This window comes from Thunnus albacares, chromosome 12, assembly GCF_914725855.1.
Source record: "Thunnus albacares chromosome 12, fThuAlb1.1, whole genome shotgun sequence".
NCBI lineage: Eukaryota > Metazoa > Chordata > Actinopteri > Scombriformes > Scombridae > Thunnus > Thunnus albacares.
The window spans coordinates 31,446,628-31,458,559 of NC_058117.1; the positions used below are offsets into that span (position 1 = coordinate 31,446,628).

General features: G+C 38.9%; 1 protein-coding gene across 4 annotated transcripts in view; it reads right to left on the reverse strand.

Moving 5' to 3' along the window:
• Window positions 1–1,227: 1,227 nt before the first annotated feature.
• LOC122993956 (verrucotoxin subunit beta-like) overlaps window positions 1,228–11,932 on the reverse strand; it is a 34,776-nt gene continuing 24,071 nt past the window's right edge. For 2 of the 4 annotated variants that reach the window (XM_044368434.1, XM_044368433.1), the window contains exons 3-6: window positions 9,790–11,544; window positions 4,756–4,818; window positions 4,463–4,525; window positions 1,228–2,554 (exon numbers count right to left, since the gene is read on the reverse strand). In XM_044368434.1, the coding sequence (XP_044224369.1) occupies window positions 1,590–2,554; window positions 4,463–4,525; window positions 4,756–4,818; window positions 9,790–11,544 (2,846 nt within the window). In that variant the 3' untranslated portion in view covers window positions 1,228–1,589. The remainder of the gene's footprint in view (window positions 2,555–4,462; window positions 4,526–4,755; window positions 4,819–9,789; window positions 11,545–11,932) is intronic. The other 2 variants (XM_044368435.1, XM_044368436.1) reach the window with 2 other exon arrangements.

Sequence of the window (11,932 nt, forward strand, 5' to 3'; positions counted from 1 at the left end):
TGGTCGCTCCCATAAGACTCCAAGCCTGAACACGTGTACATGACAATATTCCATCAGTGATGCAAACTGGCTGAATAGCGCCCCCTACGAAATTTCAGCGAAGCAGCCCCAGCAGCAGGCAAAATAGTGTACAAAGGAAGTGATGTTTATCTCCTTCACTGTCTGAAAACAGCCCGGGTCTGAAAACATCTACATGCCCGTGACAGAAGCCCTTCGATTGCACTGCAGCCCGACGTGCACCGAGGCGCGAGGGCCCGTTCACCGCTGCCTGCAGCTTTAATTTATTCCCTCTTGCAGTTTTCTATAGATGTCTTGGGAAACATATCATATCATCATTTAATCACATACTCAAAACTATCATGCGACACATGAGCTTTAACCTCACAGTATATTTAGTGATAGCTGTTTGATCGTCTTATGATCTCTGATTACAGCTGTTAGACATTAAAAGAGCTGGATCCTTCATGGATAGAATTCATATGCATACGTGTGGAAAAAATGAATTCTGATAAATTAACAATAACTTGAGCTGTTTTCTACTATCAGTGATCTCTGATACCTCAAATACTTCACACTGCACGAGAGATTTAAATCATATTGAGCAATAAAGAGACTCAACCTCAAACATTCAGAAACTGAATCATTTATTCTTTTTAATGCAAAATTTATCAACATTTTCTTGACCATCTGTGGCACTACTGAACAATTATTGATCATCTTGTGTGATTAATAACACATATGGTCTAATATTAAAGAAATACATCCAATAATAAAACAATAACTATCCACCATGAATTATCTATTATTGTTACAAAACATGTCCAACAATAAAATATTGATTAACACCCAACTTCTATACTTATAAATCAGACCCAACAAGAAAATGAAAAAGGGAATTAAAGCTTCTTCAATCCAGGATCAGAAAGTTTTTGTTGTTTTCTTGATTCAAATGTTTTGGAATCTTTGAATCTTTCTTTCCAGTTTTCTTTCTGACCCTTCATCACACATGAGACTCATCTGACCACCTGCTGGGTAGAAAAGTGTAAAAGCAATCAGAGTAGCTGCTGATCCAACTGATCCAAACCTTCTCTGTGTTCTTCATGTTGTTTGGTGCCTGTATTTGTGCACATATTGAGCATGTTAAACTCTCTCACTTTTTTGTATTTTCCCTCCTTTTTTCTGGGTATAAAATTCCTGCAGGAGAAAATGACAAGAGAGAACTTTTTCTATCCTGCATCAGCAATAGTCCTTTATTGTTTTGCTTTAATACATCTTTGTTCTACAGATTAAAAGAAAGTTGTTGAGTAATTCCACGACAACAGCAGATGTCATTTTCACATTTTACATTAATTTAGTCTCACTGTGTGGAGGTGGGTGTTTTCTTGTGTTTGGATCATTTTTCATCAACCGATGGATGATTTGTAAAACTAAAGATAAATTGACATGAATCATTTGAATTAGCAGTTGGATTATTGAATTTCTTTCCTCGGCCTCCATTCTAGCTCGAAATTCTTGGTGTTCCTTCAGTTTTTTTCATGTCTTTCCTTTAACTTATTCTCCCTCTTTCTGTCTGCATAAAGCTTTTCCTCTTATTCCTTCTTTAGTTCCTCTTGCTCTTTGAACTCTTTCATCCACTTTGGGAGTCGAGGGTATTTCATATGCATAACAGAGAGGTGAAATGAAGCAACCATTCTGGTGACCCAACCGCTGTTCTCGGCTTCCTTTCTGGCCTGAAGTTCTTGCATTTCCTTCAGTATTTTCATTTCCCGTTTGCTTTGTTTTTCACATTCTTCCTTTAATTTAGCCTCCATCTTCATGTCACCCTTCACGTCTCTCAGCTGTTTTTCATACTTTTTCTCTATTTCCTTCCTCAGTTTCTCCTGCTCTTTGCGTATTTGCTCTTCGTTCTCTTCCAGGATTCGTTGTTTCTCCTCTTCTATCGCTTTCTCTGCCTTTTGGAACATTTCAGTGGTGTAGTAGCTTCCTCCATTCTGCACATTTATAATTCTTATCTTCTCGAGCAGCTCACTGACCTGAGAACGATCCTCCAGTTTATTATTGAACACGTGGTACTGGCCGTTACATCTGGACACAAAGTCCTGCAGGTCTTTGTCGTCCTTCAACAACTCCTCAACAGGTTTCCCTTCGAGCTGGTCACCATGGGTAAAGAGAACCATGCTGTATTTGTCAGCTTCCTCACCAAAGATTTCCTGAATCTTCTGCACCGTCTTCCTTTCTTCCTCTGTGAATCTGCCCAGTCTGATGACAACCAGGAAGATATGAGGTCCAGGAGAAGCAAGGGAAATGCACCGGACAATATCTTTTAATGTTTTCTCTTCAGTGTCCTTGGTGTCAAACAGGCCTGGAGTGTCGATAATAGCAACCTTTTGTCCATCAACCTCGCCAACAACCTTTTGACAGACTTTAGTCGAAGATTTGAAGCTGAATTCTGATTTAAAACACTTTCGTTCCAGAATGGTGTTTCCTGTGGCACTTTTGCCAACTCCAGTCTTCCCCACCATCACAATCCTGACCAGCTCATTATTGTTGTAGACTGAAAAAAAAGGACAAACAATCAATGTTATGAAAATGTCTTTAATTAGTCACATCAGTGATGGATAACTATGGTTGGAAAAACTCAAGTTGTGTTTACACAGTATTAAGGTTCATGAGAGTTTCATCTCTTAGTTGCTGAAGATTCTTCATTTGTTTTTTCATCTTTATTTTTATGTTTGTGGTTCTTTGGTCGTTATTACAATATCTTGTAAAAATGCCCAAAGTCATTGTTTAAGGAGAACTTTAAGAACCATACTGGATTATTTGTATTATTTAAATATTTTTGACTTGATCTTTGATGTTTTCTGAATCATTATGGTTCTAGTACCAAAAGACTCATCAACACACCCTACTTATTACCACAGTTACACTGCATCACCTGTTATGTTGGTGAGTGAATCACAGGAGTTTCAATTTCCTGCATTCTGGTGAATTTTAGTGCATGTGAATCACAAACTAATGAGCCACAACTGCTTAGTACAATGTACTGATATGAACCTCAAATAAAACCAAAGGTACATATCATTAAGGATGGAGACGACACTACTATTACCAATGCTGCTCTCTCCACCTTCAAAAGGAAAAACAGCAAGGGCACGCCATATTTTTAAATTACCATCATACAGTGGAAACCGCTTATAGCGATCACTGTTACAGTGATTGACCATTTATATGGATCAGAAAGCTCAGGACAGAATCATTCCTGTACAAATGCTGTTTAAATAATTCACTTATAGTAATCAATAATCCGCTTACAGTGTTTATTTTGGGTCTTTTCATACATGAAAACATTTGGAAAAAAAACATTTTAAACTACAGTAATTCTAGTTTCTTTTTACCTTACACCCATAGTTCACGTATGATGTGTATTTAGTGGCGTTGCAGCGCAGCCCCACAGGGTTGACTCTGTCTCTCTCTCTCTCTCTCTCTCTCTCTTTTATTTAATGTTATCAAATGGAGAGAAATGTCCTCTCCTTTTCCTAGTAATATTTTTGTCTTCCCTCATGGCAGAGTTGTACAGTGTTACAGGTTACGTTTGTCCTAAAGTTGATTCTGGTTCAACTTTCTCCCTGCGGTCCCCACCCCCACAGCTACGCACAACCCGTCTGCTTCCAGCTGGTGACCTGAGGCTGGTGACGTGTGCACATTGAAATCATGACAAGAAAAAGAAAAGGAAAACGTAATTTTCTCTCAATGAAAAATGTAGTCTTATTGAAGCTTATGATAAACTGCCGAGAACGAGCCAACGAGATGCAGCAGAGAAACAACCAGCGTTTAAACAGCTGTTCTGTATTTTGAAACAGTCAATAAAATTCAATAAATAGCAAAGTTGCCCATTTTATCACTTTATATTCATGTAATAAATATAAAAATGTCAATTAGATGGTAATCTGCATGAGAAATTACGAAAAAGAAAAAATCAGTTATAATTAAAGCTGCAAGCAGCGTTGGTCAGGACCTCGCACTCTGGCCCGTCGGGATCAGATCATTTTGCTTTTTAAAAATGAGAGATATTTCCTTCAAGTGTGGTGTGCTTTTATTTTGAAAGTTTGACTGACAGGATGAGAATTTTCTGCAGGGTGAGACATGTCTGTCTTGCTCACATCTGTGTCATCAAAATCTTGCAAGTTTTGGGCCCATTCACTGTCAGGTGTGTAGAGACAATAAGTAACTGCAGCTGTAACTGCACTGTCTGAAAACAGCCCGGGTCTGAAGACATCTACATGCCTGTGACAGAAGCCCTTCGACTGCGCCGCGGCCCGACGTTCGCAGAGGCGCGAGGGCCCGTTCAATGCTGCTTGCAGCTTTAATTTTACTGATATAGAGTACACCTGTTTAAAACTATTTTTTTTCGATAAAATGACACTAAACTGTATACATTTGATTTTATTAACATGTCTTGTACCTGCAGGTTGCTCTGTAGTAGTGGGCTGTTGTACTACTGTGGCATCAACGCTGCTCTCTCCACCTTCAAATAGAAAAAAGCAAGAGCACAGCACACCATATCTTTTAATGTACCAATATAATACAGTTAACAACTCTCTCCACCTATTCAAAGAACAGAGCAAGAGCACAATACCCTCCTCAGTTTACTGATATACACCCATCACAAGTTTGAGTACAGCTGTTTAAAACTATTTTTTTTCCATAAAATGACCCTAAACTGTATACATTTGATTTTTCTAACATGTCTTGTACCTGCAGGTTGCTCTGTAGTAGTGGGCTGCTGGTCTTCTGTGGCATCAACGCTGCTCTCTCCACCTTCAAATAGAAAAAAGCAAGAGCACAGCACACCATATCTTTTAATGTACCAATATAATACAGTTAACAACTCTATCCACCTACTCAAAGAACAGAGCAATGGCACAATACCCTCCTCAGTTTACTGATAATACTCTAACAGTTACCCATCAAAGGTTAAATTAGCCCTTCAACCAACACAAATAATAAATGACACAAATATTTAAGTTTCAACTAATTACAGCAGCCTGAATAATGTGACAGATGATCTGTTTTCTCAATAATTTTAAATTATGAGCTCAAAGTATGAACTTGCTGACATGCCATCAATGTTTTTGAGGAAATTAGAAAGGAAACTACCACTTTCGGCAGCTTTAACAGGGGGACGATGATGACGCATCAGTAACATTAGCTACGTTAGCTAGCTAGCATGTTTATTTAACTTTCTTTTTTCCCTCTTTTTTCTGTCTGTTTTCTCTGTTTTCTCTGCTCCACCCTTCCTCTTTTTTCCACTGTCCATCTTGCTGCTGAGTCATTTAGCCGCAATAAATGCACAGGAAACATGTAACTGCCAACTTCTCTCTCCATCTCTACGGAGAGAATTAGCGTAATGAAAAGCAACCCATCTGTGTTGTTTATGTGTCTGTAAACACAACAACAGCCTCAGCAGTGCCTCTCCTCCCACGTCGGCGCAAATATGCACCAGTGGTGCCCGAGAATTACCAAACAGACACAGACACACAAATAATAGACTTACGTCTGAGGAAGACTGCACGAAGACTGTGTTTGGGTCTGCACTGGCGTTACACCTGCAGGAAAACAGGCCCCATTATGCTAAAATAGGCCTGTAAATAAAAGAAACAGTAACTGGACTACTAACACCTGGGGGGTGTTCCATCAAGCTGGCTAACGGGATAGCTTGGCTTATTTGCTTATTTATATGGCCTCGCTAATTTAAGTGAGAGTTCTGTTCCATCACTGTGGCTTACACGAGTCCCAGCTCAGTAACCATGGTAACTTAGTCGGCAGAACTAGCCTGCTCCATGGCAGGTTAACGGTCAAGCTTAATTCAGCTGCATGTCAAAGAATGTCTGACGGACGGAAACAGACTCTCAAAAGACGGTTCCATCAAGTGTCTTTTCGCACTCGCAACCCTTTTATTTAAAAGCTTAGCATTTATAATTTAAGAAATAAAAGTGTGCCAGCGTTATTTTGAAGTTATTTATTTATTCATTCACCGATTTTGTTCAAGCTGTGAGGACAAAAAGAAAATTAAATAAACCTTCTGCTTCTGTGTTTAAATGTATACAGTGGTAACTGCTTATAGTGATTATAGTTACAGTGATCAGCTGCTTATATGGATCAAGAAGCTCTGAGACAGAATCATTCCTATACAACAATACAATACATTTATGCTGTTCAAATAAGTCACCTATAGAAATCAAGCAGTCCGCCTACTGTATTCATTTTGGGTCTTTTCATACATGACAACATATGGAAAAACATTTTAAACCATGTAAATCTATTCTTGTACTTTACTCCCATGATAAGCGGCTCCTGCTGCGTGCACACTGAAATCATGACAGAGACAGAAAGTCATTTTCTCTCAATGACAAACGTAGTCTCCCCGAAACTTATGACAATGGGGGGATTTAAGTAAATTTCACCGCTTTCACCGCTTCAAAAATGTGCACACTCCGTTTGAAACAGCTGTACTGTATTTTGAAACAGTCATTAAAATCTGTATCTTTATATTCATGTAGGCTAATAAATATACAAATGTCAATTAGATGGTATTCTGCATGACAAATAAAGAAAAAGAAAAGGTTATAATAATCATCTGCTTATAGTGTTATTTGACCCGGACAGACGTGATCATTATAAGTGGTTTCCACTGTACTTATATCCTTCTCCATTTTCCAGTTAATTTTTAACTTTCAGTGATGCTTGTAAATGGATCCTGTGAAAGAGAAAATGTGTCAAAGAGTATGATAATATTGGAAAGTTCTCTTAAATTGCCTACACCATAATTTTAAATATACATCTGACGTTATCTAGCCTATTGATAATATGACTACAGTCACTGATCTGAATGCTCATTTATTAACAAATAAAGATAAAACTATGAGCAAGAACAAGCACTGCTCTTCACTATCACCATGCAGACTCATCAAGCTGAATGCAGGGATTGAACCATCAACCTTCTAGTAATGAGTTTGCTCCTCTAACCTTTAGGCCATCACTGCCCACCTACAGGTATACATTTAATCTGTCATCGGTTTTGTGGCAAATCAGCTGCTTCACCTTGTTAATTGCAGCAGTTTTGCCCTTTTTGGTGAAAACTCCTTTATATTCTTCATATAATTTCATCAGCAGGTTTGTTCTGCTGCTGAGAAGAACACCACTCTAGTTTTCTCTTCTTTTTGCGACACAGTATCGTCTTTTCGACAATCGACTGTTCTGGGCTGCTTATGTACTCCATGCACATGCACACTTGAAGCTTATTCCAGTCTGGCTAGACTTAGCGTTGACTAGATGCAGCTCAGCTGCGTTAGTGGAACAGCTTGAGCTTCAAGTGAAAGTTGACGTTAATTCTAGCCAGGCTTCTTCAAGTAAGCGCAGCTTTCTTTAGCTGCATTGATGGAACACCCCTCTGGTCGCAGTCGGGATCTCGTGTTTAGTGACATCAGTTATGGTTCAGGTAGTACAGTGTGCCACAGGTGTTGAGAAACAAGTTTCCCTGCAGCCATCCTCAAGTGTAGGAGAGAGAAATAAGAGAAGAGCAAACAAAAGTGTCAATAAAGAGGCTCATGGCGAAGCATAAAGCTTATGAAACCTTGGTGCAAGCCAAAAGAATGAAGAAATGATGAGAGGTGCATCTATCTTATTCTTTTAGTCAGTGTGTCAATTATTTTTTTTATTATTCATGTAGTCTATATTTTGTTTTTATAAATACCACTTTATGTTTCTGTAGCCCAGTCTAAAAATGTTTCATTTTAGAAAAATAAATATGTAAATTTTTGTATCGCTTCATCACAATGTATTGTGTAAAAGATAGATGCTAATCGCGATTAGCGCATTAGCACGCTAGTTATATTAGCACACACTGCACCATAGTAACAGCTAATGTTACTGTTTGTTGCTAGTATGTGTTGATGGGAATTAGATAAAAGCTCAAAATGCACTCGACATGAATAGTAAAAGAGCTTTAGGACAAGTTCAGTGAGTGAGAAAAACTGTCATGTACCTCTAATAGACTGAGGACCAGGAAACACTTCTTGGACTCTATGGAAGAGTAGATGTCTCCCGCTCAGCTATCACTTTGTCTGGACTGTTGTCGTCCACCAGCCTGTAACCTCACTCATCATTCCCCTCATCATGCATCGCCCCATTCCTCATCCTTTGCCCATGTTTCAACTCAGGGATTTGTGGGTAACGATTAACCAGTGCACGTGCTATTTTGTTTTGTAGCTTGCATTTGCAAGTGAAGCGGCCATTTGTTTTAGGACTCTATGCTCCCGAGCAATGAGTCAGGCCTGCGACGTTTTGTTTTGGTTTAAAGGACAAAATTTTATTTTAGTTGCAGAGTGAGTGTGTGCGTGTGAGTGTGGGCCCTTTAGTTAGAAGCTTTGAAACTGATAATATATAAAGAGGTCATAACTTCTGAGAAAAGTTTGAAAAGCAAAAGGGAAACACAACTAAGTTTTGTACAATATTTTCATACTTATTAATTTTTATTAATTGGTTTAAATATTTGTTTTCATTAACTAAATTCATTATTTGCATTTAAAGTACTGTGTGTGTCGTTTTAAGGTATGATTTGAGTCTAAAAACCAGAGAATAGTGACTAAAAACATAATTCTTAGTGGGATTTAAAATTAGTGATTCCTACTATACATTCCTGCTAAGTGGAGGCACCGCCATATATTTGTAGTTGATATTCATGTAAAGGTTTAAAAGCTGGTAATTTCATTTCGGTTACACAGGTTAGCACGGCCAGCCACGGGTAAACGAACCCAGGGTCCAGCCCATAGTACTACAACACTTGTTGGACAGTTACTAACTAAATAGCTACATGGAACGGGTGTTACATTTAGGAAGTGCATATATTTTTATACACATTTTATACATCTGGCCTCTGAACACACTTCCATGACACCCTTATAGTTGCTTCTTTCAAAAAGCTACTCAAAACCTGACCACACACACACACACGCATGTTGAAAGATAATTAGTGATTTAATTTAATTTGGTAAATAGAGTATATTTAAGTGATACTCATGCACATATACTAACATTTCTTATGTATTTAGTGCAAGAGGATGTACAAATTTGTGGGATCATTCTGATTAACCATCAGAGACCCACGGGGGCGTCTGCACCCTTTGCCGCCATCTTTCAGAGGCTGCAGCGAGCTCAGTTTTAAAGCTAGTGAAGATACTGGTATCATATGAAACTAGAGGATCTAAGGCAGCCACTGGTATCAACCATGTCATAACATATGTTGAAACCATGTTTCAACATGTCCCCATAATTTCCAAAGAAAATACACGTCTCAAGAATGATCTACAGATATCATTTGCTTCAATGGCTTGTCATGACTGCATTCAAATAACCAGGGATGTAAATAGGGCAAGGATTCTGATTTTAATACATTTTCCTGTGACTTGTCAGAGTCAGGTTTGCTATGAGAGAGGTATAGATTTCATATTATATGACATAAGAGTAATTGTCTGTGTTGCAAGAGGCAACAGAAAGGGTGTTAAGGAAGTGTGACTAATTATCGGATCCAGTTATTTTGTATGATTTTGTTAACTCAGCTAAAAATGTAATAACTTATTATGTGCAAAAAATGTTATTACATTATTGGCTGTTCAAAGCCTTCTCTTTCCAGCACGGAGTCAGAGCACCTGCTGACATCTTTTTTATGATCATAAATGTGGACATCTTGTCCAATCTCTGCAAGTTTCTCCCAGCTAACTGATATCTCACCTGAGGTTGTTTCATCTTGAGGTTTTCCAGGAGGGCTGCAAGGTAAGGTTTTAATGAGACCGCTGACTTCATCGGCTGGCCCAACACCTACTGAGGTCACTGCTCTGCATCTGAACATGTACTCTGTGTTAGGAGTCAGATCGCTCACTGTCACTTCTTCAGCCTTTGGTGCTGGTTTTTGTTGCCATCCATCCTCTCCGCTGACACAGTACTCTACAGAGTAGGAGGTGATGTTCGCTGCTCCAAATCTTGGTGGACAAATCTTCAGTGTAACACTGTTGTGGGTTACATCACCTGCTGTCACTGTTTCAGGCTTTGAAGGCGGCTCAAAGTTCTCACTGACAGAAAAACCGTTTTCATAAACATAGATGCTTGAACCTTTCTGTGTCTCATTTGTTAAACCTACTGTCAGGAACTTAATGTTCTTCTTCTCCTTGTTGGCCTCTGCAAAATCACTGAATAGATTTACTTTGTTCTTCATTGCATAAGATACTTCTTTTGAGGCGTACCATTGTTCCTTCTCTACATTGTAAGTCTGTGGATCTTGAGGGTCGTCTGGTTTGGGTGTTTCTTCCAAGTAGTTTGATAAAGCTGAGAGATACGGTTCAGCACTTCCCAGTGAGGTGAAAACAAAACACACAGCATGTTCTGCACAGAGAATTTCTTCATCAAGCACATTTTCAGATGGGACAATCTTGGTGTTTTTCATCATGTTGGTGAAAATTTTTAACCTGCTTATTTCTCTCTCTTTACAGTCCATCCACTCGTTCAGGCTTGTGTTGTTGAAAGGAGAAGAATGTCTCTTCTTCAGAATCTCTGCGAGCACAGCCTCCTCTTCCCCTCCTCCCCTGATTGATGGAAGTTTCTTTGCCAGATTTTGTTGGAATTCCAGTTTGTACTCGGAGCAAAATTCTGCAAATGTTTTAAGTTTTTTATCAATCTGTGGGAACTGCTGTGCAGTGGTGGTTCTCATTGCATCATTGCACCTCATTTCCAGCTCAGTGAAGTCCTCCAGGACACTCTGGGATTTCTGCACTAAACTTATACTTATCTGACGGACGAGTTTAGCAGCAGATGGATCTAAACTCACAAGTGGCATCAGCCAGACCTTCATTGGTACAGCATTTTCTCCATTGGTTCCCAGTAATTGGGGTAGGCTTTGGTAGACTTGTATAGCATCCTGAAAGGATGTTGGAGTTTTCTTCAGTAAAAAGTCTCCATGGAATTTGCAGGAGAACTTCTCCACCTTTTCAATGTCCTTGGTTTCCATTTGGACAGAACCTTCCCCCCCTACTGTGATGGTGGGGATTTTCTTGATCATCACCTTCATGTTGCCATGAATGTCTTGATGACTTTCTTCATCAGACACCTCACGGTCAAAGACAAAGAAGGCTTGTGCCCCATAAAGGATACCTGTGACTACATGTGTTGCTATTGCTTTATCAAAGACATCCGGATGCTTTACATTGTCTCTTCCAAGATGATTCATTGACAGTTGCTTCATCTTTGTGGTTGCATGGTACTTCAGTGTTACTCTGGCCTGATGTTTGGATGTTTTACTATCTTTCAGGTATTTGGCAGATCCTCCAACCTCTACTAGTCCACCAAGGAAACTTGCCTTCAGCGATGCTTCTACATTTAATGCTGAAGATTTATCTGCAATTGATTCAGATGCAACTATCTGAAAATCGTTGCAGTGCTGTGGTCTTTCTTGTATATCATTTTTCAGATCATTAAGGTCCCACAATGTCATGCCTGCAAAAGAAGAAGCAAAAATCAAGATCAACTTCCTTTAATGAATGAATGAATGTTCTGCCATTTCATGTCCCATCTCTTATGGGATTATAAGACACCTTTAACAGACATACAACAGAGAACTGGTCACTGCTGATCACAAATCAGTCCAGGTGATCTAAGAATAAAAAACAACAATGATTGTTCGAGCCTTACACCTTACTTATACAAGGTTTTATTCCTGAATTCACTAAATAAGGTGATGATTTAAAGGTCTCTTTTTCAAACAACCATCTCAGATGATGTGAGTCTCTCATATCAAAGAACTCACTTGTATTCTTCATAACACTAAACAAAAGACAAAGGATCCTCATTTTCTATTTTTCACAGATCACACACTGGACGAATT